The sequence below is a fragment of the Corvus kubaryi genome, unplaced genomic scaffold (assembly GCF_017639235.1).
Source record: "Corvus kubaryi isolate FWS band 111438036 unplaced genomic scaffold, C.kubaryi_AGA036_p1.0 37357, whole genome shotgun sequence".
NCBI classification, from domain to species: Eukaryota; Metazoa; Chordata; class Aves; order Passeriformes; family Corvidae; genus Corvus; species Corvus kubaryi.
Window position 1 is genome coordinate 15,894,264 of NW_024581117.1, and position 27,227 is coordinate 15,921,490.

Sequence of the window (27,227 nt, forward strand, 5' to 3'; positions counted from 1 at the left end):
GGGTTTAATTGCTGTAAATATGAAGCCTCTTATTTTTAACATGCTTTGAACAGCTGTTACAACAAAGGTTTTTTATTTTTGTTTTATAGGCAAATTTAGAAAACAAACCAGTAAATGGCCGCAGACCAGAACTCATGGAATGCAGTATATGTGGTCATGGTGAAAAATACAGGGTGAAGACAAACCAAGCAGTACCCACTGAAAATGTGCAGTGTAAGGAGAAAGAGAGAATGACTGGCTTAGAAGCAGAGAAGTGGGCACATAACGAGAAGCCATCCTTTGGTGTCCATGTCAACGGCGACATCCGTGGTGCTGTGACGGGCACCGAACACTTGAAACATGCTGACCACAGTGAAAGAGCAGCCGCTCCCAGTCAGTTTGCTGAAAAAAAATCCTTTGTGCACACTATCAAAAATGGCATAAAAACCCTGCATTATTCACCACCAGAAGCAGTTGCTTCACTGAAAAATGTATCTGTAGAGGAAAGGACAGATTTGACAAGCAACTCCCACATGCAATGGCCAAAGGGTACCAATCTGAATAACATAGTAAGCACTCTGACAAGTGGCACTGGCTGTGTTCACCCAGAAAACCAAGGGAATCTTTTAATGAAAGAGGAAAACTGCACTTGCAGCATCTCTGAGTATTCTGATAAGTCAGTTTTGCAGACAGGTTCCAGCTTGGATCTGCAGGAAAGCTTGTGTTGTCCTCCACTGCCTGAAGAGGAACTGCAGGCAGGGAAGGATGGCTTTAAAGTCCCTCATGTGGATACACAGCCTGAGAATTCTGCACTCCAGCCGACTTTCCTGTCCTTGATTAAAACCCGAAATTTAACTCTGGAGCAGGTTGTAGCTATTGAAGCTTTAACACAGTTGTCTGAAGCCCCTTTAGAAACAACTTCACCAGCTAAAACTGAAAGTACTGAATGTCCAGGAGAAGCAACTTGCAACTTGCTCCATGGTTTTAAAAGGGATATCTCATCCTCCTTCACATCCTCTGCATTACAAGAAATCAAAGACACTTATTTGCAGAATGAGCAACAGCTCTTGGCTCACTGCACTCACTCGCAGAAGCAGCTCCCTAATAAGGCAGTGTTATACAATGGCCAAAGTTCAGTGTCTGAATTGTGTGATAAACCTGCCAGTCTGGCTGGGGAGATGTATAAATTACAGTTATCCTCAAGAGATACCAAAACTTTATCTGACTTAACATCTAGTGCAACATCATTTTCAGGATATGATTCCAAGAAAAGTTGTGCTCATGAGCCAGTCACCCTTGCAGGGTATTGCAATGCTTCATGTAATGTCCAGCAAACAAGGAACAGCTTGGAAACTCCTGGCCAGTTAGAGCAAAAGCCAACATGTAATGATTTGAAATTGGAAGGTAGTTCTTTGATTAAAGAAGGAGGAATTCACAGCCAGGATGAAGAGGATGTAGCTGCACAACTAACTCAACTGGCAGTGCTGATTGAATCAAACCAGACAAATCCAGAGCAGAAGAATGACATAAAGGCATCACTGCTTAATCTAATATCACATGAGAGGCAGCCAAAATACAACCAAGATGTGTTGCAGAAGAAAGAATCTGTATTTTTTAGGCAAAACTATAGTTCCTTACTGTTAAAGCAAAAGCAAGTAACAAATAAGAAAGGAAATGCTGTGCCATGGAAACCAAGACACAGAAAGAAGCCTCAAGAAGTATGCTATCAACAAAATAATCAAAACCAGCTAGAGCTGTTGTCATGCCAGCATAGTGAATTGCAGGACATTTGGATATCATCAAAGCTGCACAAGCTTGGTCAAACCATGCCACAGGACTCCAGGGTAGCTCCGTCTGAAAAAAAATCTCCAAGAACCAAAGTACAGAGAGTGCTCAGTCAAAATACTTTAGCATCACAAGAAAAAACTAGATTATTTCTCCCACAGGCACAGATAAAATTCCACAGATGTTTACCTGAGGCACCACAGGAGAAAAAAAAAGACAGGTTGTTTGGCTGTGAAGTGGTGAATGAGCAAATGAAAACTGCAGGCACCAGTGACCCACTAGGCACTGATCCACTGAAAAATGAAGTTGTTGCACATAGCCAACATAGCGACCTGTCCTCCCGTAATCCTCTGGCTGTTTCACAGCTGAAAACAGCATCCTTGTTGAAAAGACCAACTGAAAACCTACAGATGTTTACAGAAAAATGTATTTCTCAGGTACAGCAAACAGCAAATGTCAGTCAGGCGCATCCTTTGCCACCAACTTTTAACGAGTCTAACCTGAGAGCTAACGAAATGTGTAGTGAAAACAAAGCCTATGTTCAGCAGGTTCAACAGGTAGATCCGAAGTCACAGGTGCTGCCTATTCCCTGTGGTGGGGCCCAGGTACCAGGTTCTGCTGAAGCTCTCAGGAATATGGAGTGTATGGGTGAGGTGACCGTTCTGACATCAACCAGTTTGGGTACTGACCACGCCCAGAGCACAGGTGACTCAGGGTGTTCCCCAGCAAAAAACACGCTCAGCAGTTTCCTTGAATCACCTATGAAGTTTCTTGATACCCCTACAAAAAATTTAATAGACACACCTACCAAAAAAGGACAATCTGAATTGCCAACTTGTGACTGTGTTGGTAAGTGTTTTTGCTAACTTTTGCCTGTACGTTTCAAATGGAGGTGTGCTCATGTTGCTTCCTTTAATGTGAGGAAGTGTATGTGACAGCTGTTGCAAAAGAATCAGTGTTTCAACCATTAGAAGAAAGGAGGAAATTATCTTTCCCCTCTTTGTAACTTTTGCTTGGTGTTCTTTGGGCTTGCAAAACACAGCAGAATTGAGTATTTTTTGTACTCCAGCTGGCAGGTTTAAATCCTCCTCTTAAATTTGAACCTGGAAGAAAGGAAGATTTTCTGTTTGTTGTTCTGCCATTGCTGATTTGTGCTTTATGTGTACTTACCTGCATGGTATCAGGTCATGATTTTGATGGTGTAGAACTGGTTTGTGCCTGAGTGGGCTGGGCAACAGTGTCCCAGTGTATTGTCCTTGTTGCCTAAATCTGTTAGGCAAGCAGGAGAGCATAGCTGGGGGTGGCCTTGTTCCTGTCACTGTTAGTCCCAATGGCCACTGTGAGATGGCCTGGAAGAGTCCATGTCCAAGGGTCCTGACACCTGGCCACGTGGAGGAGAGCTCAGGTGGAGTTGAGGTGGGACCACTTGCAGAGTAACTCTGTTGCAGCAGGAGATGTCCGAGCAAGCTCTGCATGGAGGGTTGTGCAAACACAGCTCGGCTGAGAGTGCGAGACGCACTTTGTTGTCACTATCGGAGCACCCAGATGGAAAGACAAGTCAGACCCTTCACAACAAATCGTACACAGGCAGATTGTTTCATCTTGGCTTTCATGTTCTGAATCTACAGAGTGCTTGTTAAGAGGCCTGGGTTATGTTTTCTGTTCTGTAGGATATGACTATCAGTTAATTTATTTTATTGCCCTCAATTCCCGTTTGTCTGAAATGAGTTAGTAATGTTCCTACCAACAAGGATATTGGGAATTTTACTTAGTCAGTACATGCCAGCTCCTCTTATGAAAATTTTAAAGAATGCAAAATATTGCTATAATTAGGGTTTTACTTTATAACATTAAAAAAAAATACTAGCAGAATCATCAGAAGAAAGAAGTATAAAATAATTTCAAAGTGTCTGAAGAAAAAAGCTTGTCATACTCTTTGTTCATGATATTTCAGGATCAAATTTTATGTGTTCTAATTTAATTTGGAAGGCATTTCCGTAAACTGTTTGTAAGTTTACTTTTAATGGGGTAAATAAATTTTGTATGTGCCAACATCATTTTCTTTTCCTGCTTACAGAGCAAATTATAGAAAAAGATGAAGGGCCCTATTACACGCACCTCGGGACAGGACCAAGTGTTGCTGCTGTGAGAGAAATTATGGAGAACAGGTGAGGAAAATTCAGCTTTTAATGCTCATTGTATTTTTGACTGTCTAAACAGGGAAGAAGTAGAGCTCTAAGAAATGAAGTGCTGTGTTTAGCTTTGTTTTACTGAACTTTTGTCAGTACTCATTTGTAAAGTGTTTTCTTGTTCAGATGTGCATGCAGTGAACACGAGCACTTCAGGTCCAAACTTGTGTCTTTTCTGAGTCCTTGCAACCTCAGGGCTGAAGTTCAAGTGCAGTGTGTTCTGAGGTGCCCTTGAAGTCAATAGGAAGGACAGAGATCAGCAGCTGGCAGAATAAGGTTTTCTGGTGTCCTACCTGTGAAGAAGCTGTGGCAAAATGGAAAGAAAAAGGTCGTATTAGTGACTGGTTGCACTAGGATTTGTATGTAGATCACATTTTCTTACCCAGATAACATTTCCTTAGTGGCAGAAGTTTATCAGAAGAGAGATGTCAAAAACTACTCTTGCAAGTAGGGTTTTAAACTAAAAGGATTTTTTTTTTTGCTTTATAAATACTTCAGGTTTTTTCTGTTCTCAGTAAATATAAATTCATTAATCCTTTATTGAAAATGTTTCCTCTTTTAAAATGGTCTACAGTAGTTTGTTTTACTCATGAACTTTTTTTAATGCAGGTATGGAGCAAAAGGAAGCGCTGTAAGAATAGAGGTAGTGGTTTATACAGGAAAGGAAGGAAAAAGCTCTCAGGGGTGTCCAATTGCCAAGTGGGTAAGTTTTTATGTTAAATCAATTAAGTTGTTTTGTGTGGTTTCAAATGATGTGCGGTCCTTGACTTCAAATATAATCTGGTCTTTAATGAAGATCTGATTCTTAATTGATTGAAAAGTCTGCCTGAATGATGAAGCTAAGGAAAACAATTTGTTTGGGTTTTTTTAAATTTAAGGTGTGGTGCTGTATGTTATGTACGGTGGTTTGAATGAATGTGAAAGGAAGAGGCTTAACAGAGCTAGCAGAGATGAACAGGGGTAGAAATACCCTGACAGTGTCTGCAAGTTGGGGTGTTCTGTAAAATATGTCATTGGAAATTGTGAAAGAGAGAAAAGAAGGGATGGTTGCTTGAGGGAGTTGGAAAACTATCCAGGAACATTTTTAAAAACCGTTCTCAGTTGCATGACCACTAGAAGAAAAGAGAGTGATGGGAGAATTTCAATCTCATATGCTAAGGGGTTCATTGCTATTTTTGAGGTACTGAACTCAGTATTTGAAAATGTAAATGTTATGATGATAGTTTTCACCAAAGTCTTGTCTTGCATTGCTTCATAGGAGCCAGGAAATGAGGTAACAGACACAAGCTCCAGGAGAGAGCTTGGAAAGAAATGATTGTCCTTAATCTTTGCTGAAACCACTGAGGGAGGTAAAAAGTAGACTGGAAATCTTGTAAACTGAGTTTTGGAAATAATAAAAGAACTTGGTTGTTAAAAGAAAAAAAATGTATTGCTGTATTTAGGAATTTCAGACTTGATTGAAAAAACTGAAGGTAACTGTACAGTTGATAGGGTAGTGCTTATAACTACATGCCAAAAATAAGGTTATTGCATATTGTATGTGAGTGAATTTGCATGTTAAACATTTACTGGTTGTGGTTGGAACAAATGTGTTTTTTATACTCAATACATAAAATATTTTTCAGAAGGGAATCACATATGCGCTCGTGCTTCAGATAATATTTAATAACAAATTCAGTATCCAAGAAAAAAAAATTAAAACTAATTTCATAAACAATTCATCCAAAAAGACTGGTAAGATTCTTCTCAGTGTTTCAACTAAGTAAAACACTTAGTTTCAACAGAGGACAGGAGCTAAAAATTTTACCATAGAAACAGTTGTGAGCAGCTAAAAGGAAGAAGGCATTTAAAACTAACTCTTAACCTTGATTTTTCTGTTGCCAGTATCAACATACTGTGTTTTATATAAGACAGAAGTGGCAGGATTTATGGTGTCCCACAGGTGTGTGCATTGTGACAGTCGAAGTGCTGGGGTGCCGATGGAAAGGGCTGGTTTAAGGTATAGGGACCTGCTCTCCAGTTAGATTTTCACCTTTCTGTATGTGAAATGTTTGTGAGAGGCAACTGCAATGTTCATTTAACTGAAGTTCTAGGGAGCAGTGACTTTCTTTTGTGTGAGTTTACACCTAAAGAGGAAGAATGTTTTTCCAAGTCTGCTGTTACTGTGTGGCTGTTCAGTACAAGAGAGGGAAAGGAATCCCTGACATCTCCTGTAGAACTGTTTCATCCTGAGTAAAATCCATATTTTGGGTTGATGTTCTTAGTATGCTGCATTAATTTTTCATGGGCAGTGCTACTTTTAATCCTTTTATGGAGCATATTTGGGTTTTGGCTAAACCAAAGAGACTTAATGGTGAAATTTGTTTGAAAGCGTCTGGAAAAGGCTTGCTGTGCTCTTTGATACTTGTAGCCATGAGGCTCTGTAGCTGCACAGGGACTTTCACTTACTCATTTCCAGTGTCCTTTGGAACAGACTCATTTCTGCTTTGTAGATGGACATACTCTTGCCCTTAGGGTTCCTGAGGGACTCACCGCTGAGAGCACTGGGATGGAGCTCTGCTGAAGCAAACAGGATAAAAGAAGGGAACTTATCTGTTGATCACATTGAACTATTTTTTCCCAATTAAATTCCCCTATTTCCACTAGGTTATTTTATTTTTTGGTTCATTAGAAACATTTTAAAATTTAAGGAGGCTTTCTAAAATACCTGTGTCCATACATTTTTCTGTTAGTGACTGCATTCCATAATACTGAGTGACTCCTAAGTTATTTTCTCTTAAGTGACTCCCAACGTGTACCTGGTGTGTTAAACATCTTCTGAGACAGACTCCTTTCTCCTGGAGGAGCTGATGTTCTCTTCCATAGGTTTCAGGTTGCCATTAACTTGCAGAATTATTTCTCTTTCACTCTGTTAATAATAAGCATCTCTTCTGTATTTTTTTTTATGTGTTATATTTTAGGGTGATACTTTGTGCCTCTGGATATGAACAAGAATGCTCCTATTAGTTAAACGTTTTCAGTAAATACTGCCTAGGGTTGGAAACCTTGTGCCTGTTCTATGTGTTGGTATCAGACTGACACCCACACAAACTGGGAAGATGAGCTTGTGATTGTTTTCACTGCATGAGGCAGCAAGAACATTGCTTGACCTCTGGGTTTTTTTCTTTTCCCCATCAAATTGTGTTGTCTCATTTGTTTGTCAAAACAGAATTAATAGAGTTTTGCCACAGATTCCAAATGTGTGGATATCTGTGTAGGTGACAGGTGTGTGGTCAGAAAATAACTTAGCATTCTGGGACACTTGCTGGGGTAAATGTATTCTTCCTTCTTTTCTGTTTGGATTTCTTTTGCTTTTTTGCTTTGTCCATGTCATCATACTATTTCTTAGTATGTTAAAGAAAGAAAAGTTTTGAAGTACTGAAATGATTGGCCTGTCACTCTTAGTAGCCTGTTTGTGTAATGAAAGGTTTCATGTTACTGTGCATCCCCTAGAACCAGCCAGTGGTGACTGAACTCACTGGTCCCACTGTTTCATCAGAGCTTTAGCTGGTAACAGATGTGTTGTGGTTTGGTTTTCTCCTGCTCTGTGTGATGGTAAGTTACAATTACCTCAATTTATGTGAAAGTTAGCTCACTGTAGGCATCATCTTGCAGCACTGAAGCCAAAGGCACATCACTGCAGACCTCAGAGGGGGTTGAGCTTTGGGTCTTGCTGGTTTTGGATTAAATCCATTTCCTGTGGGTTCCTTCTCCTGGTTTCAGTGGATGTTGACTTGGATCACCTAAGGTATCACTGCTATCTTTGCCTTCATTTGGAGTTGCAATGCAATTTTTAAAGCTCCAGCTCTGGAAAAAAGATGAGAGAGAAGAAATGACAAAACCCTCCAGGTCAGGCTGAGGTTCTTTTTGCCAATATTGTGTCTCCATGACTGATAAATAGCACAAAGGTGGAAGAGCAAGGCAGTTGCTCACTTTTGCTCCAGAAAACTCACTTGGTTTCCAGTAATTCACAGCTTTGTGCTTCCCTGAGCTGGAGGCAGTGTTTTTGTGTTCAATTGCCTTTCATAAATGTTGTCATCTTTTTTGCCTTTCCTTCCTGTTCTCTTTTGCTGGGAGTTACAATGTTGGCAATAATGATTTCATCCCTGTGCTCCATTCCCAGTAATTCCTTGCAGTTGTTTTTGCTTTTTCACTGTTGCAGAGCAGCAATTTGGGATTTTCATAGCACTTTCAATCCTTATGCCAGATTCTCATTCCTGCATGGTAATGCCCAGCTCAGAGTCACTTGAGAAGTTTGAGCTTTCCCTGTGCATCAGCTTTCCTGGGTGATCCGTGCCTTGCCCTCACAGATACCAGGCTGATGTGATCACGGCACTAACTGATTTCTTCCGGGGGCTTTTTATAAAGCTGGGTCCTCTTGGGAATCTTCAGGCGCTCTGGTAATAATGTATGAAAAATCAAGACAATGCACATCACATTTAATACTGCAGTTGTTTGATCCTTGAGTTTCTTTTGTGGGTATCATCTGAACTTGGCAAACAGCTGCTGTTTGGGGGCAGGGAATGGTGGTTTGGGTTTTGTGTGTATGTTTGTTTTTTACTATTGTTCTCTAACCACTTCTGTCAGGGCTTTAACTTAAAAAAAAAAAAAAAATTCTTGGGTGTCCCCTATGAAGCTTTTCTGACATGGGAATCTTTCCAAACTTCTTGTTTGTGAACATTTGAGCCTTATCTTCTCTGAATGCCTTTTTTTTAAAATTTGTTTTGTTTCTTTTTTTGTTTGGTTGGTTTTGGTTTTTGGGTTTTTATTAACAGTTGGATGATCCGTTGACCTTTTCGATTCTGTTATCCTGGTGGTAGCCCTAATCTCTTTGAAAATACCATGCTATGGTGCTTTTATGCCTTTTGGAAGTTGTTTCTTAGACTCTTTTGCTTGTGTACTGTTTGCCCTTTTTGAGTTTTTTATTTATAGTTTGACAGATCTCTATTTTATTTATGTTGGTTGTTTATTAGTAGGCTGTATAAATAATAAAAAAGTAGGAGTGGAATAAAAACAGATAAAAATCCTCATTCCAGTCCTGTACAAACACAAACCTGATACTAGCCACTAAAACTAATGTTTTTGAAGTAATGCTTAGATGGCCCACTGTTATAATAAAGATTTTCTAGATCACTGAACTGATAGGAATTTGTAATTAAATGCCAGAAACTACAATTTGTGAAGTCCTGAGTGAGCCTTAATAACAATAAACTGTTCTATAGATGCAGAGAAGATGTTTTTCTTCAATTTGCTAGTTTGGTTTGAGTTGAGAAAGTCATTGAAAGTGGGAATTGAGAAAGTGAGAAAATGGAGAAGTTACTCCTGCTTTGACTCTCTCTCTGTTATTGTTGGTATTAGAAGAGATGTGTAATCTATTAAAGGCAAATGGCTCTGTGATTGTTATTTTCTGTATCCTGCTTGGCAGTTAAGGGGTCAGAAGTTACAGTGCAGCCCTGTTTGTAGGGGACAGTGAAGCTGTCATGTAATTTGGAACGTGAGTGGGGAATTTTAAAAATAGATTTGAAAGAGGCTTTAAGGTAAATTCTGCTGGACTGACTGTCTCCTAGACACAGGTGTAAGTAGGATGTGCAGTTCCGTTTTGCTTTAAACAGCCTACTGTACTTTGTGCTTTTATTTCATTTATTGAACTGTCTTTATGATTAAGTGATGTTCTCCATAGGAGAAGTCTTCAAGGAAATTATTTTTAGCAGATAGAGAGGGTGGTTGGTGGGGGTTTTGCTCACTTTTTTGGATAATGTTTTATTAGAACATCACTTTCTTGCCATAGTGTTGTGCCACATTATGTTAGTGTGTGTAGCTGTGCAGGCACTATTTTCAATGTTGGCTAAATACAGAATTAGAGGAGTTTAGTTTGGACAAAAATGTTTGTAACATCATTCAAAGCAAAGCTGTTCCTTAAGTAATAGTAATAAAGTAAAAAATGAAGGAGAAAAGCTATGTTACGGTAGACAAGGTTAAGTATTATTAAAGAGCAAGAATTTTGGCATTCTCACTACTTTATTTAAAGCAACGTGACCTCTGAAGAAACATCCCTATCAAACCAAGGGCAGCTTTCCATGGCTGCAGTCTGGCAGAAAGGGAAGCCTAAGGGAGTGAGGAGGGGAAGGGCAGTGGGAGCTGAGACATGGATTTTGTCCTCACTTCTGCAGTGCTGGTGGCGTGATTGCAGACGAATCAGCCTGTATGTACTGCAATCTGCTCATCTGTAACCAGTGCAGCACTGGTGCCAGGAGCAAATGGAAAAGAAGTGTTTGCAGATAATTGCAGGTATTGCACATCAGTGATACTCCTGCAGAAATGGCTAAGGAACTTTACAGGATTGGATTGACAGCAGCTGTTCAGAGGTGTCTCCTTTGATGCACCACCAAGAAGAGAGAATTCAGCAAAGTGGAACTCATTTCCATTTTCATATCTCTTAGACATGCTGAGAATAAAAGGATGTAACATTTTCTAGTAAGAAAAGAGTTTTAATGTGGTTTAGTGTATGTTTAGGGGGCAATTAGGAAAAAGGAGGGCGGACTCACTTCTGTGACAAGCTGGACCATTTGTTCTGCTGTCTGTTACAGCACTGCCTGCCAGAACAGCAGCAGGTTTGAACAGCAACTTGCACTGGCGGATTATTAAGGAATTGTAGCAGAGTCTTGTCCTGTATTGAGGGATCTCCATACACAGACTCTGTACAGAGGCAAAATCTGCAGGTTAGAAAACTTGGAGCCACAGTGCTGTAAATGAGTTTCCTATTTCAGGAAATTACAGGGAACAGTTAAGTATGTTCTCACTTTCAAATCAATTACTGATACCCTGCAAAGGAGACATAGTTTATTCTACTGAAGAAATTCAGAACGGGCTGGAGGGAATACTGCAGTGGAACCACATGGAGGTGAAAAAACCCTAAAAAGGACTTTTTTTGTTGATTCTGTTGTTCTGGGTTTTTTTTAATCCAGTAATTTATAGGAGTGTGTTTAGTGCAGTTAAAATTTTATGCTCTTTGCTAGTGGTGTCTGGTTTCTATCATGTTAAAGTTAACAGAGCTCTTCTGGTGATGGTAATTGGAAAGTAATTTCTTATCCATGTGGTAATTCAGCATCTGGTGGGCTGAACTTCTGCAGGCTCTTAGCTACTTCCATAAGTTGTGTACATGCTAATTTAGGTAGACTGGCTTATGTCTCAGGACATTTTTATTCACAGTGTACTTATTCCTTGTTCTAGAGCTCCTGCCAAGGAAGTAGAACTCAAGCATTTGGACAGCTGAAGCAGGTTTTATTGATAGTGTAACTTTACTGATGCTGTTCATTGCAAACTGTTCAAAAATGGTTTGGAAAAAGTGGGAGACAGGAGCCAAACTGCTGATGATAAAAAGTTGTTTAGGATAATGTAAGAAGGACAGGCATCATGAAGAGCAGGAAGGACTTGCAATCAGAACAAATGGCCACTAAAATAATAGCTAAAACTCACTTGATAAAGTCCCACAAAAAGCAGTGTTGTGGTTTCACATGCACAGTGATGGACACTGGAGTGTTAGTGCTAAAGATAATGGCTCATTAGACATCAGCTTGTTCAGTCATGATGGAAACAGCAAAACTGGTGAGAATTACTGGGGAGAAACAAAGAAAACATGGAACACAGTTCTGCCTCTGTGAGAAAGTGTGTTGCCCCCCAGGCTGGGGTACTGGCTAGGTCTGGTCCCCCAGCAGAACTGGGAAAGGCAGGTGCAGACTGGCCAGCCTGGCAGGAGGGAAGGGGACAAGAAAGCAGGGCTCTCTCGGCTCTCCAGTAGCATGGAGAGCTGAACAGCAATGTCTTACCCAGTCTCATTCTGGATCAAGACTAGAGGGCACTGGCAAGGAGCAAGCTCTCCAGGAAGGAAAAGTAATGTTTTTTTCTTTCACATAATCTGTGATTAAGCTTCCCTGATAATGTAGTGGGTGGTAAATTGCTGCATGGATTTAGCAATGAGTGGGAAAATGCAGAAAAGGCAAATCCTTGAAAAGCTGTGAGAGGGCACATCCCCTGAGCTGCTGGTGGGTGACTGGAAGGTGCCTGGCTTCGCTGAAAACCATCTCCACATCCCAGTGCCTTTTTTGCTGTTCAGTCATAGGCAACTGCTGTTAGTCACTCAGGGTCAGGATAAGGCTGGACAGTCTGCTGCTCTGGCCTCGTTCTTGTACTCTTCAATTTTTAGTATCCCCTTCTGTCTCTTCACTATCCTTTTATGCAAAGGTGTGAAAAATCTCAACTTCTCCTCTTGTTTATCCCATAACTTGTTGCTAAATTGTTGGCACAGATTCTGCTGCATATGGCACCTCTTCAATAAATATGCTGTAGCTTTTGGGTCATGCTTTCTGGTAAGAAAATTGGTTAAGTTTAGACCTTTGTGGCTTGTAGAAACAGCAGTGTAGCTGTGGTGTGTTGCCTTAAGAGCTGTTGATTGTGTTTGTGTCTGAGCTGGCTGTGGCTCACCTTGAAGGCTCTCTCATATTCTCAGGTTCTGCTGTTTGAGACTATCTGGGCTAGCTGATAAAATGAATTACTTGAGTTGCTGACTTCCTTTGGATGTACACATCAACAAAGACACCTGGATAGCTGTAGGAATGCCGAACGTGGTAGTGGTGGGTGCACCAACTACAGCACCAGAAGGATGGAACAGAACTGGGATTAAAAATGGTCAAAATAACTGAGCATCCTGCCCAAATTAGCAACCTACAAGGATGGTACTAATGGTACTGTGTGTCCAATAGGTGAGTGCTCCAAGGAAGCTCTGTGGAAGGGGCTGTGTCCCATGTCAGTGTTTCCTTTTGTCCTAGCCATGGTGACATTTGCACACAGGTGAGAGAGTGGGTAGCCTGTCACTTCATGCCCTGTTACTGAGTGCAGAGCAGGGCCAATGGGTATCAGTTGAGCTTTGTGGAGAAGTTTGTTAGAAGTTTTGTTCTTTCCAGAAGTTCTGTGTTGCAGCTGAAACAGATTATTCATAGTTAATGTGGGAGTCTTGATGGATACTTAGCACTGATGACATCGAGTGCTTGCTGAAAGAGCTCAGGAGTGATCTGGCCCTGCATACTTTCAAGAAGCTGACCATGGCATGTAGAATCATTTAGGCTGGAAAGGCCCTCTAGGATCATTGAGTCCCATCATTGACCCATCATTAGCACTGCCAAGTCCACCACTAAACCACATCCCTAAATACCACATCTTACATGTCTTTTAAATTCCTCCAGGGATGGGGATTCCACCACTGCCCTGGGCAGCCTGTGCCAAGGCTTGGCAGTCCTTTCTGTGAAGAAATTTTTCCTAATATCCAGTCTAAACCTTCCTTGGGGCAACTTGAAGCTGTTTCCTCTTGTGCTATCGCTTGTTGCATTTAAGTGTTACATAATGCTTCAAAAACTTGTTACAAGTCTGTTTTGTTGATTATGTTATTTTTTCAGTGTGAGTCAGTCAGTCAGTCATGGTTACCTTGTGTGGAAAAGCAATTGCAGGGGAAAGGTTTTTATTTTCCCATTCTAAAAACCTAGCTTTTAAGTTCCTCCACTTAACAAATTATTACTTTCTCATGCCTTTTAAATGCATTAGGGACCAAAATTAAACAAACTGAAGTATTAAATTATTTACTTTATCACTGTTGCTAACTACATCACAGAAATAATGAGTAATACCAAAAACCTTTGGACACAAGGTTTGCCAGCTGATTTCTGCATTGTTCCCAGTCTGAGGAAACACTCCAGAGTTCAGTTGCCATGCTCAGAATGGCTTTTCTGTACATTGAGTGTGGCACTGCTGTGGATTTATTAGTATTATACAGGAGAGACTCAGTTTATTAATTCTGTGAGAATGTCAGGGGTAGCATGTGGAGGGAATCATCAGTTCCTATGGGAAAGCAGCTCGGCTCCAGCTCTGGCTGCACTGTCTCTGGCCATGGGCCCACTCTGATGCGGAGTGGGCTCTTCTGAGCCTATAACAGGTGGGAGAAGTGCCTGATCTCTGGGAACAGAAGGACAGGAGAGCTCCGGCTGTAGAGTCGGGTGAGCACATGGTGTAACCTGACCCACAGAAATGAAATTCACACAACTCATAAATCCCTTCACTGCCTTTGTGGCCACAAAGGTGATGGGCTCTAAAATGTTTTGGGGTCCAATAACAGTATTGGATTCTCTGCTATATACATAATGAAGCAAATTCCAGCTACATTTAACTCCAGGAAAGTGTGGCCTTGGTTTAAAGGAAACTATAAATTTTCTTTGTGTTCACTTGTCATTTTTCCTGGACTCTGTTTCTAGTTTAGAGCTATATGAGAACTTTAAAAGGGCAACATGATGTTGCGCAGTACCAGACTGTGCTATTGAAGTTACAGCCTAGAAATGAAAAAAAAATTTAGAAAGAAGACTAAAAGCATCATTTCATACTGAGTAACACAATTAAGTTGTTATTCTGGCTTGAAGGAACTGTGCTGCCTGAGGAACGTAAAACTCATATTGACATGAGTAACCTGTATTTTGTATCAGCCATAACAGATTTTTGTATACCTCACCTAAATGTAAATGAGTTGGATTATTTTTCTTTCGTTATAAAACATACTGAACATGTTGGGGAGTTACAACCAAGACTCCTTTTGGGGAATGGTCTATCAGAGGCATTTACTCGTATTCTCATTAAGCTTAAGGCTCATTGTAAGAGTGTGTGATTAACTTTAGAAGGGCCATACTTTCTCTCTTGACACAAATTAACTTCAAGTTTGCTTCTTCCTGCTCAGCCTGCACAGATGCTCTTTTCAACTGTTCATCTGTTGCAAACCTTTTCATTTGCAGATGAATTGCAAGTGTGCTTTGGTCCCTGCTTTTAGTGAGTCAAAATGATTTAGATATTCAGAGGTGATCAGACTAGGGGGTCACATATGAGTGACAGATGCACATCTGGCAGCAAAGCAGTTTTGACATCAGTCCAATAGGGAATCTGCCTGAATGCTCAGATATTTGGAGGTATTCAAAGAGCAAGTGAACTGTTGCCTTCCTGCTTTTATGGTCCGTGCCCAGTGCTGTTGTCTGTTATATGTGGGAGCTCTGCTGATGGAGAGGGTGCTGGATGAAGGCCGGGTTGAGCGGCTGCATGCCCAGAGCAAGTGGGTTTTGACGGAGCTGGCACAGAGGTGTGCAGTGCAGGGGCTTGTGCACACACAGCAAGAGCCACACAGGTCCCCAGCCTATGTGTGATAGGGCTGAGGAGGATGGAGCCTCTGCTGCCTCAGAGAGCAGTCAACACTGGAGCGTTGACACCTTTACTGGAGGCTTTGTGCAGGCTGTGCTGGTTAAAACATGTTGGATGAATAAATAAACCTGGTTTTCAAAGACTGTGTTCTAGTATTACCTAGCTTTAATGCATTTTTGGTGGCCTTAAATGCCACTCTGTTTCAGATTGTGGCAAAAACGTAAATATGTGGGAGTAGGACTATAATTTTTTCCCATTTTTTTTCAGTGGTGTACTGTACTGTCCCATACTGGTTAGCTTGTGTGTGAGGAATAAGGTTTACAAGATTCTGTGTTCTGTGTCATACAGGTTAGTAAAAACGTCAGCATTCTAAGAACTTTAATGTAGGTAGTCTAGGGATATGTTCTGAAAAATCCCATTGCTTCCCTCACTAAGAACAGTCTGTTCCATCATTTTCTTCTCATTTTTCTTTGCAAGGTGGGAACCATCTTAGGTACTGATCTGTAACGCCAGTAGCTGCCCTAGCGCATGCCTAGGTGTGCTTTTGGAGTGTGTTTTCACATACCTGCCTTCTGGAGTGTTTGGCACTACATTTTCTGTTGTATTTTCAAAGTAACGTTAGGTTCTCAGGGGATCTGTTGTCTTTCTAGAGGTTATTTTCCTTGTAGTGCATCTTCTTTATTATTTGTGTACAACACTTTGAATATTGCTCCTCCTGTAAAATGTACTGCTATTTCTGCTGCAGGCAAAAAAGCAACACAAAATCATGTTCTACACCAGAGATTAGTGTGTGACGCTGTCCCAGTCCTGCTTGCAGATTGACACTCTCTGGGCAGCATTTCTTGCTTTTCCAGCCTTACTTGTCCCAGAGAAGAGCAGCTCATTAGGTGATGCCTGTGCTTGGCAAAGAATAATCCAAGTGATTCTTCCAGGTGATCCGAAGAAGTAGCGATGAGGAGAAGTTGCTGTGCTTGGTCCGTCAGCGTGCGGGACACCACTGCCAGACTGCTGTGATCGTGATCCTGATCCTGGCCTGGGAGGGGATCCCCCACCTCCTGGCAGACACGCTGTACAAGGAGCTGACACAGAGCCTGCGCAAGTATGGCTGTCCCACGAGCCGGCGCTGCGCCCTCAACGAAGAGTGAGTCCCTGCCCTAGGAGCCCTTGAGTGCTCTTGAGAGCTCAGTAGTTCAACTCGTGCATCTAAAATTCCAAACCACCGGGTGTCATTTTGGTATCACACCTCATTCCAGGCTCTTTCTAGAGGAAAGGTTCTCAGTGGGAGTTGTACGTGCCGTGCCCCAGGCGAGGGGTGGCGAGGACCCACTCTCCTGGCTCTGTGCACACAACATGGCCAGTGTGCCCTGTGCACACACAGCTGTGCTAAAAGAGCTGCCAAGAAGGAGGTTTGTGACTTTGTAAAGTAGACGTGAGGTTGAACACTCAAGACTAGGATCTTCCTCTCTATGCCTCTGAGAGGAATTTAGTTTAATTGGTTAGAGAATATATTGCAACTGCAGTGATGCCTGTGTGCTGATTTCTGTGTAGCCCACATTCAACAGACTCTGAGCTGTATGGGGACCTAAATCTAATGCTTGTGTTCTTAAAAGGTCTACCCAAAAAGTCAGATCAATTTGGAGTTAATGGTGGTGTTGCACTTAAGACAGGAGCTATTGGATTTGGGGTAAGCTTTAGTAGCAGGGCTGTTCTTGGTTGAAAATGTTATCCAACTGAAGAAGTCAAAATGAAAGCATGGGTGTATTTATATAGCTATAACTGAGTGTTTATATTTCTGTCCCAAAATTGCGTGTTGGGGAAATTGAGACTGTGCAGAAAAGTCAGCCCTCTACACATGAGTATTTTCTTAATAGAAAATACCTGGTTAAGCCATGAATTTCACAAATTTCTTTTGTTTATGCTCTGTATTATAAAAGAAATTTTAGTGACCTAAAAAACCCCCCAGACCCAAGAGCTGTGTTGCCAGCTGACCTGATGTGTCTTTATTTCCTTTTGTAGTCGTACTTGTGCATGTCAAGGACTTGACCCAGAAACTTGTGGAGCATCATTCTCATTTGGCTGTTCGTGGAGTATGTATTTCAATGGCTGTAAGTTTGCCAGGAGCAAAAACCCCAGGAAATTTAGGCTTCTCACTGATGACCCTAAACAAGTAAGATTTATTTATTTTTTTTTCCTCAAAATGCCTTTTCTGATGATTTTCAGAACTAGACATTCTCCACCCCTTCCCTCTCCCACATGTATGTGTAACTTACCATAAACTCACACCCAACAAAGTTTTTGTAATTGTAGTATTTAGAGTAAAAGACACTGAGATTTCATTCAATGGAATGATTACTATGTATTTAAATACCATAAAATTATTCTTAATGCTTTTTTGCATGCATATTTAGCTCACTGTGTAACTCTGTGAAATGCTAATTCTTTGTAAGTAAAGGCCTTTTTCTAAGGGCCGAGCCTGTAGCTCAGGGATTCAGGCCTTTTGCCTTGGCACAGAAAATGTTGTGCCTTGGGGTTGCACTGCTTTCCCACTGCTGTAGGACCAGCTGACAGCCTGGGCTCCCCTCTGTCACCAAGGATAAACAGGGTTTTCTGTGGACAGCATGTTTTTGAAATAGTTTTGAAGGAATGAATACACTAAAATGTGATGCAGTGAAATGATACTGTAATTGCTGCTTATGAGTGTTAGTGATGCCATACAGCTGAGGTACTACAGAAAATAGTGATGGACTAGGTGAAGTAAAAACCTCAAAAAAAAAAATCCAACCACATTAGTTTTTTTGCATTGAAAATATTTTCATGAAGAAGTAATAAAGGTGTTGTAAGCTGGTAACCACTGCCTGGTGAACAGATAATTCTCAGCGTGACTCCAAAGTGCCTTTTGTTCTGACTGTAGGTGTCTGTAACCCCACTTCCCTATGGAGCTCCTATATAAAAGTACCACATCTTTCCTAGCACAGCTGACATATTTTGAGGCACTCCGGTACCAGGTTCTCCGTTGGGGTTACCCTGCCAGTAATCTTCTTATGTACACACAGTTTGAAACATCCATTGTTTCTTGAAAGAGAGATGTCACTTGATTCACTGTAGGTAAATATTTCTCCCAGCTCCTGAGTTTTTGTCCTAAAAACAGTTTATGAAGTATTTCTCATGCACATGTGTGTGAATACAAGCCCTCAGTCTTCTCTGAGCTGTGTGGAGTCCACTTGCACTGTGGGTATTCACAAACCTCATTAGGGCCTGAGGTGGGTGCTTCTGCCTCAGCACAACAGAGCACATGCTGCCCTTCTGCCCTCCTCACTGAACACCTGCCTGAGGCACAACAGGCCAAAACCAGCTCTGCTTGTCTCAAGAGGGAATTTGTTTTATAAACTTTCAGTTTATAGCAAAATGTATTTATTGGGCATTCTTTCATTTTAGGGATCCCATTCCTTCTCTGTCCTCTGCTACTCCCTGTGTGTTCTCCCCCTGTATAATGCTATGCATGGAACATTCTGTGCATGCATTTTCTCTGTAGGTTTCTGGTGCTGAGTGAGATGAGGCAAAGGGTGTAATATACTGAGGAAAGAATGGTTTCTAAGATACATATCCTCCTGGTAGGATGGATAATTAAGGATACATTACCCTTCAATGCAGTTCAGAAAACCTTGTGGTAGCCATTTACAGCTGATAAACTGGGTTTAGTAAGAGTTAAAAATACAGTATGATCTTGTAATGTAACATCACATTGAAAAAAGTGAAGTCTCCTGGTGTTTATGTATGTTGGTGTTTACTGTGTGGTGTTAAGTGGGTTTGAGGTTTTTTTAAATAAAATGAAGCAAGCTGTTATTTTTTGCCACTATACACTATGAGAAACTGAAGCTGCAGTTGTCTCTCAAAGCCTGGTCCTTGGAGGAAAAGAAATTAGGGAGTCTGTCGCTGCCCTCTGCTTTCCCAGTTGGTTGGTGATTTTCCTGAAAAAGCAAAAACTTAGGATAAGAATTTAGGGATTGTTTCTACAAATAAGAGCTTAAATATGATGCTGCCATAGAAGCCCCCCTAGCTAATTCTGTATTTATATGGCTTAGCCTAAGGAAGGGAATATTATTTCTGAATCTAGTAGTTATTTCCATTAAGCCCTGAGTTTTGCCCCTCCAAAGAACAAAATAGTTAAAAAATGTTCCTGTTAGAAGTTCTGCTGCAATATGAGAAAAGTACCTGAGAGAAGACCTAAGAGCTGAAGTTAAATGTTATTAGGAGTTTCTGATATGGTGTGTCAGCATAGGCTAAGGCCCCCATAAGCAAAACACTAACAGAAGACCTGGGCTTCCATCCCCACTCAGCTTGGGGCATGATTTTTCTCCTCTGGATGTTACTTCTGTGTTTTTGAGTGCAACATACCTCACTCCTTGACTGTGTATGGAAAATAATGCAGAAATTAGTTCCTGTGTGCTGGGTTCCTTTGACCTAGCAGGTATCCTCTATTGTTATTTGGCTGATTTCTGTTTAACAGTTTTGGTTTAGTCATGCAAAAGTAGACATTTATGGTTAGTGACAAAGGGCAGCAGAACAGAAGTCAGTTTAATAAAATATGAGATAGAAGCTGACCTACTGGGCATCTCTAAACTGGCTGAGATTCTTTTAAAGCAAACTGCAGCACCAAATGTTGCCTTTCCCTGCAGGAGGAACTTCTTGAAAATAATTTGCAAACGTTAGCTACTGATGTGGCTCCGGTTTATAAGAAGCTTGCTCCAGAAGCTTTCCAGAACCAGGTAGGTCTGAGACATCCAGCTCTGAACAGCAGCGCAGTTTCAATCCAAAAAGCAGCCCCCGAGTATGTTCCTGGGTGGAGCTGCAGCCTTTGCCAGGGCCATGAATCCCAGTGCATTTGGCAAGTTTCCATATGCTGCACCACTTTACTTGAACTGGTGGTTAAGCAGCACCCTGAGCTGGGCATATGTGAAAAATGCTTAGAGATAATACTGTAAATAAAATGTTTTTACTACCCAAGACATTTTGCTTGTGGCTGACTTGATTATCTCATTAGCATCCAGCCATAAATATTACATGTTTCATAGGAAAATATATCATTTTGAATCAGTGAGTCTGTCTGGCTGCCTTGATTCTGTCACAAAGCTGCCTGGTGCCTTGTGGGGTTGCAAACCCATGCTTTCAGTCCCGAGTTATGTGCAGTTTATTTTCCTTTCAGGTGGAAAATGAGCACATGGGCCCTGACTGCCGGCTGGGCTCCAAGGACGGTCGGCCCTTCTCTGGTGTCACTGCATGCATTGATTTCTGTGCCCACGCCCACAAGGACACACACAACATGCACAATGGGAGCACTGTGGTATGTATGCAGCATCTTCTCATTTCTGCTGTTCACTGGGATTACTGAGAGTTTTAAAGTGCTGCTTGTGGGTTCATTTGCATAAAGGTTTTGAAGTTATTTCAAAATTAACTGCATGTTGCTATTTATCAATGCCCATGTTATTTGCGTATATTTATTACTGTCTACAGAGGACATGAGTTCATCTTATTGCAGAACAGATCAAAAAAAGGATGGGATTGATCCTTCCTACAAAATACCTCCGTTCTGTAAAGACACTCAGCTCTTTGGAGAGGCCTGGCCAGGGAGCAGATAAGTTATTCCTGTGAGAGGGTTGATGGTAAAGGCAAATAATTGTCTAACCAAGGAGCTGTACAGACCTCTGTAGAGGAAGAGCTAAAGCAAACTAATTCATTACGAACTTAGATCACCCAGGCTCATCAAATTCACTCTTTCTTCCACTGGGCACTTACTAGGCTTCATGTTAATGTAGTTACAGGTCAGAAAGTAGACAGTATGAAATCTTGGTGGAGCCAGGTGACTATTATGGTCTTTAAATCTCAGTATGAAAGAAAAACCCACAGATTGGTTGGTGTAGCTGTTGTATGAAATATCTTGATGGATTGCCAGTGAGAAAACTGGTTGGGAATTACTCAGCTGAGTGATCTCCTAGAAATTAAGACCATAGTGTTGAAGAAAGACAAGCTCAAAGGAGAAAAGGTAAAACTGGCAGTGTTCTTTGAGCAGTTGGAGCACTGCAGTGCTCAAAATAGCGAGGATGACTTCTTGTACAGCAGTGCAGGTAACAAGAGTAACTTCTGTATCAAAGGATGTCTATCACAAATTGAATTGTTGTGTTGTTGTGATTCAATAAAATGTTGCATTTACACCTATAGTTAACATTGAGCATTTGTATGTGACAGTAATGAAATGACTGGTACAGTTGTTTGGTGTTAATTGCGTGCTTGTAAGGTGAGCAAATGTCCGTTCCTTTAAAGTATGGAAGCAGGTTTGAGAATCCACCAGGAATGCCAGTCCTCCACAGACTATTATTTTTGCTTAGTGTTGGAAGTATACATTGGAAAATTGCTTCTGAAGCATAGGAATTCAATGCCCTTAAAGACTCTAAACTTGAAAATGAGACCTCCTTGTCAGACAAACTGCACAATATGCTTTTTGATTAAATTTAGTTTAGATGTTCTGAGAAGAGTAGTTTAAGTGCTCCATTACCTCTTAAATTAAAGACAAAATGAAATGGCAGCTGAGTCTGCTACTCATTTTGCCATATTGGATCCCAGGAAAGTTCTAAGTTATGGCCAGAAGCACCTGGAGGGACAATTAAACCTTTTTTGAGGAATGTATTGGGGAATAGTTCTACAACTGCATTTATCTGTAATCACCTGATGTTATTTCAGCTTCACATTATCCTTGCTGGTGTTGATACTTTATGGATTGTATGTGGTGTGTTTGCAAGTAATTCCAAGTCTCAGAAGCATGGAACATTACAGCTTGTGGAAGGTTGTTGTATGGACCATTATGTATCACTTTCTACCAAGTTCTGCCAAATTTTGTTGGTTTTTCAGAACATGACCAAATGATTATAGCTGCTGAAAACTATGCCTTGGAATCTGGTTTTCATGGGTAGCTCACTCACAAATAAATACTGCGTACCTGTGTTCTCTTTATTTAGATAGGATTTCTTTAGTATTCTTGCAGCAAGGGGCTATTTGTAAATAGAAAATAGCTGTAAGTATCAACACTTGAGTTTAGCTACTTGAACTGGGACATATATTGTGCAAACAGAGAAATGTGAGAAGTTCCCTCTGCTAACCTGTGAGCTCCCAGAGGTTCCTGTGCTGTACCTGTGTCACCTGTCTGATGGCACAGCCTGGGGGACATGAAGTGGGCAAAAGGAAAATATGTTTGGGGTTCCCGTCTCTGGTTCTGACCTACACACACTTGTTCGGGATAGATCAGGCCAACAGAACAACATGGTTTGTCTCGGTTGCAAAGGAAAAGCAAAGAGGTTTGTATGTGTAATGGTGGGCAAGGCTGCAGCAGCACCTGAGTCCCAGTGGCACCCGCTCTGTCTCCGGCTGCACAGGGAGGGGGTGGGTAGGAAACCTAATTCCATCTTTCAGGTTTAGAAAGGCTGTTTGACTGCTCTGCTGAAACTTGAATGTAAAACATCTGTTATTACAACACAGTGGAAAAGGCTCCATCATTTCTACATGTGAGGTTCAAGAGGACACAGACAGATCAAAGAGACCCAGAATAACACAGTGGAAGCTGTCTGGCTACAGATGGATGTCTGGAGGGAATTACATTGAGTTCCTGGTGCATTTTAAGTTTAAAAGAAGGGAATAATAATGAAGTTTCATAAACATGCAGTTTTTACCATGACATCACTTAATCCAGAATAGGTAATGGGTTTGATCACCAAGCACACTGGAAACCTAAACAAACCATTTGGCCAACATTTCTTTGGCCTTTGAGCATCCTGGATGATTTAGCTGCATGTTCTGAAAAAAACAGAGTATCGGGATACGCAGCTTCACACTGTAAATGGCCTTTAACAGACTTGGTGGTTTTCTCATGTTTGCTTCATTTTGGTCAGTTTGCAACAGTGTCAGTATCAATAGAAAATACTGCTTTTCACTTCTCAGCAGTGGCTTCTAAGTTCCTTAATGTAATATTTTGCACAGATTTGAATATTGGAGGGTTTTTTTAAAGCAGATATTTCTCATTTGGTGAGATTTTACACCTTTAACTGTAAGGTTTTAGCTTATCTGTACAGCCTTTATGGCTGGTTTTCCCATATCATTAATTTTCAGTTATCTGTTTGCCATTGCATCCTCAATTTTATGTTAAAATATTTTAAGGGGGCACTGACTGTGAAAGTATACATGTGTTAAAATTGGTGTTGTGGTATTTGGGCTGTAGATGTACTGGTCTTCAGGTCTGGATACAATTTTGGATATACATTAAATTCTTAATACATAATCTAACTCAGTATTTAATATATGGTGTTTGCTGGAGTTGGCAGTACTTTCACCATAGTTCTGTCAATATACTACCACCCTCAAAACAGTTCTTCATTTTTCTTGTTCCAGAAAGTGTTGGCTTTTGCATGGAAATTTATAACTGTAAATTGGATAAGGGTTTCAATTTTCAAAATAATAAATATTGTGGATTTAATCTTCAAGACGTTTTTCTGATTAGCGCATGGGCCAGTTACAGGCTGGACATAGTATTCTAAAAGACCATTGCCCAGTTTCTGATAAAAACAAGTGGGAGCCAGGCCCCTCCATGCTGACTTCATTACTGCTTTTGTTTGTAATTTAGAAGGGGAGAAGTGCACTGGGCTTTCTGAGAACATCAGTCATATATAATCATGCTCTCTTATATGTCTGACCCTCTCTCACCCTTCCTGAATAATTTGGCATCTGCTGACCAGTTTCAAACAGATTTCACTGAACATGGCAGAAACTGAATTGTCTTTGGAGATTTTTTTAACCTCTTGTTGTGAGTTGTGAAGTGTCACTGTTGAGTGAGGGGAGCCGGATCCAGGGAGGAGGTAGCAGGGTCCTTGCAGCCATGGCCCTGAGCCTCAGGCAGGCCCCGCTTCTGCTGGCTGGTGCCCAGCAGAGGTGGGAGCAGGGATCACTGCTGGGCCTGGGTGTGTGGGAGTGCGGGGATGGAGAAGCCCACAGGAAGTAAGGTGCCAATCGCTGCTCACGGAACAACTTGTTGTTTTTTCTAAATCTCCCTCATAGTGCAGAGGCTGCCCAGATGAGGTGAGTACGCATGGAGCCGGCACCTCAGTGAGCGCTACAAAGCAGCTGCTAAATGCCTTAGAGCCCCCTCTCCATCCCTTCCAACTGCCTCCTGAAAAGCTCTTCCTTGTCTCTGCCCCTCAGATTTCCTCCTTTTGCTGCTCTGCAACTGCTAAGCTTTGCATAGAGCTACTGATAAAGTCCTAGCCACCACCTTTTTGGTTCAGGATTTTTAGTTTGTGGTTCTGTAATTTTATTTTTCTAAAAATAATTGTGTGGTGCCTTTATGCAAAACCTGTGCTGTAAAATAAAAAATGTTTGGGTTTTCTTCACCCCCTAAATAATATTCTTCTCCTCTGGAATGTTAGGCATGGTGACAAGATTCTGGGAAATTGGATTGACTGTTCATGATAGGCATCATATTCAGCCTACACACTGCTGGAGTGATACGTTTCCATTTAGGGAGCACCATCTCATCCTTGGATGGTGCTCCCATTGCTTTATGTGTGTAGTTAGTAACTCCTGCGAAATAGCAGCTTACCTAAGCCATGATATTGATGTATGGCTTTCTAGCCATGTAGCAGTCCCTTGGGAATATAAGTGACAAAACTACAGAAGGGTGAATGTTTGTACACGTGCTCAGGCACACAGAGCTGTTGCCATCCCTTGGGAATGACACTAGGGATTAAAGTGCCAGTGTTAGTACTGCTTTCAAGGGGAAGGGTTAGTAAGAGCTGGAACTCAAGGAGTGCTGGAAATGTTCAGCACTTATAATGATACTAAGAAAATGATTGCAATAAATTGGAATATTTATTCACATTTCTGATGTGTGCTCATCAAACTGGATATAACCAGCACTCTCCTCTGGGCTCCAAGATCTCACAACACAGAATAACAGGAAGTAGGGCAGTAGCCTAGGAGAACATTTCCTGGGTCTTGTGAGTTAATTACAGCAGGGTGTTAAGAAAGTGTTGAGAGAGGGAGGGAGTTAGAGCTGAGATTTGCGAAAAATAGAGAGTGGTATGAGTGATTGTTTGTGCTGGTTTGGTTTTTTTTTTTTCATTTGCCAGCCAAAACAAAAACAAAAACCAATTCCAAATCATAGAACAAATTCCAGATCGTAGACACTTGTTGTTTAATGCAAAAATAATTTTTTGTATCTTGTAATCCTTAAAAATTAATCTGAATATCAAAGATACATTTATGTATTAAAAGAAAATAATCTGAGTGCTTAGGAACTTACAGTATGTTTACAGCTGAGATTATTTACCAAGGTTGGCATATATTTGTAGATACTGTAAGCTGAGCCAAAATTTCACTTTCCCATCCAAGACACGTGCCTTGATCTTGAAGTACTAATAGTTTTTCTGTGTCATTGTAGATCAAACAAGTATTTGTCAGATGTTTGCATTTGAAAGCCCTATAGCATTGTGGCCATGGAATACAAGTAAGCAGCGAAGCCTAGGATGACTGCCTAAGTCTCTATGTAACTTGTGGTTTGTGTGTGGTTTATTTGTAACTGATTCTGCTCATGCCAGGTCTGTACGTTAACGAAGGAAGATAACCGGAGAGTGGGGGTGATTCCAAGCGATGAACAGCTCCATGTGTTGCCTCTTTACAAAATCTCACAAACAGATGAGTTTGGCACTGAAGAGGGCCTGGAAGCCAAGATAAAAGCCGGAGCCATACAGGTGCTCACAGCGTTCCCCAGAGAAGTGCGAATGTTGGCTGAGCCTCTCAGAGCTACCAAGAAGAAGAAACCAGACACAAGGAGGACCCCGACTGAAAAGCAGCCATTAATAGATAAAAAATATTCAACACCAGTAAAACTGAAAACTGAAGCCCCAGAAAATCTTGGCAACACTTTGCATTGTTTAGGTGAGTGATGCTTATGAAATTCTGACAGTTGGTTCTGGTTCTGTGTTCTGATACACATCTGATGGGAGGGAAAAGCTCCTTTAAAATAAACTACTTGTATATTCTGCATTTTAAGGGCTAATGAACAAGTCACTGTAGCCAGTGTTGTCTCTTGGTGCAGACAGGAATACAGGTGATTACCCAAAAATAGTTTGTTGGTGTGTCAATGCCTGTGAAGTATTTCCAAGTTCCCTTATTCTAATAAATAATGGCAGTTTGACCATCCTGAAAGAACATTGTTGGAATGTTTACCTAAATAAGCAACTTGAATTTCTGTCACTTTAAAGTACAAGAACTGTGTTCTCCACCTCCTATGGCAGATAATGGCTTTCTCAGAATCTGAGCTGTGATAATTTCCTATCAATGGCACGGACGCTGCTGCACAGCAAGAGATTTGCAAAATCTCCCAGGTTTTATCAAATGACAGTGCAAATTGTCCCTTGCAGGACTGTTAACAAGGAGCAGGGCAATGGAATCTGTCAGCAGCAGGTGCCAGGGAGGCCGTGTTTTTTCCTCTGCCACAGCCCCCGTCTGGGCAGTACAGAGCTGTGTCTGGGCCGAGGTGTGCGGAGGCACTGCTGGTCTACGCTGTGGTACCTGGTGTCAGATCTTGGGTCAGGCCTCCACAGGGTAGGACTTATTGGATGGGACTGGGCAGTAATGAGAAGTAGAAAAGAAAGAAGAGGTGGAAGAAGTCATGGATGAAGAAGCCATGGACTTAAAATCTCTGATTAGCACGTGAAAGATGAAATTGAAGCACAGCCTGTTAGGAAGAGAGGAAAATTAGCCCATCTGCTGTAATTTTGAATTTTATTTCATGAGAGACATCCAGACCTATGTAGCAGATTTAAGGGGAGGAATAACAGGTAAACATATTTCAAAGAATGTCTGCATTTTGGGGGGGATAACATTTAAAAAACAAAAATCCATTTGCTACACTTTTGTAATTGAGTGCTGTGGGTTGTTAAAACTTATTTTCACACTGTGGGTCTCTCTTCT

The 27,227-nt window shown here is 41.2% G+C and overlaps 1 protein-coding gene across 3 annotated transcripts in view; it reads left to right on the forward strand.

Moving 5' to 3' along the window:
- Positions 1–27,227, forward strand: part of TET1 (tet methylcytosine dioxygenase 1) — a 63,363-nt gene that overhangs the window by 31,002 nt on the left and 5,134 nt on the right. For 2 of the 3 annotated variants that reach the window (XM_042033437.1, XM_042033438.1), the window contains 8 exons: positions 90–2,613; positions 3,842–3,932; positions 4,563–4,656; positions 16,148–16,356; positions 17,232–17,382; positions 19,892–19,981; positions 20,419–20,556; positions 25,850–26,189. In XM_042033437.1, coding sequence (XP_041889371.1) covers positions 90–2,613; positions 3,842–3,932; positions 4,563–4,656; positions 16,148–16,356; positions 17,232–17,382; positions 19,892–19,981; positions 20,419–20,556; positions 25,850–26,189 — 3,637 coding nt within the window. Of the gene's footprint in view, positions 1–89; positions 2,614–3,841; positions 3,933–4,562; positions 4,657–16,147; positions 16,357–17,231; positions 17,383–19,891; positions 19,982–20,418; positions 20,557–24,311; positions 26,191–27,227 lie in introns of those variants that run through there. The other variant, XM_042033439.1, reaches the window with a different exon arrangement.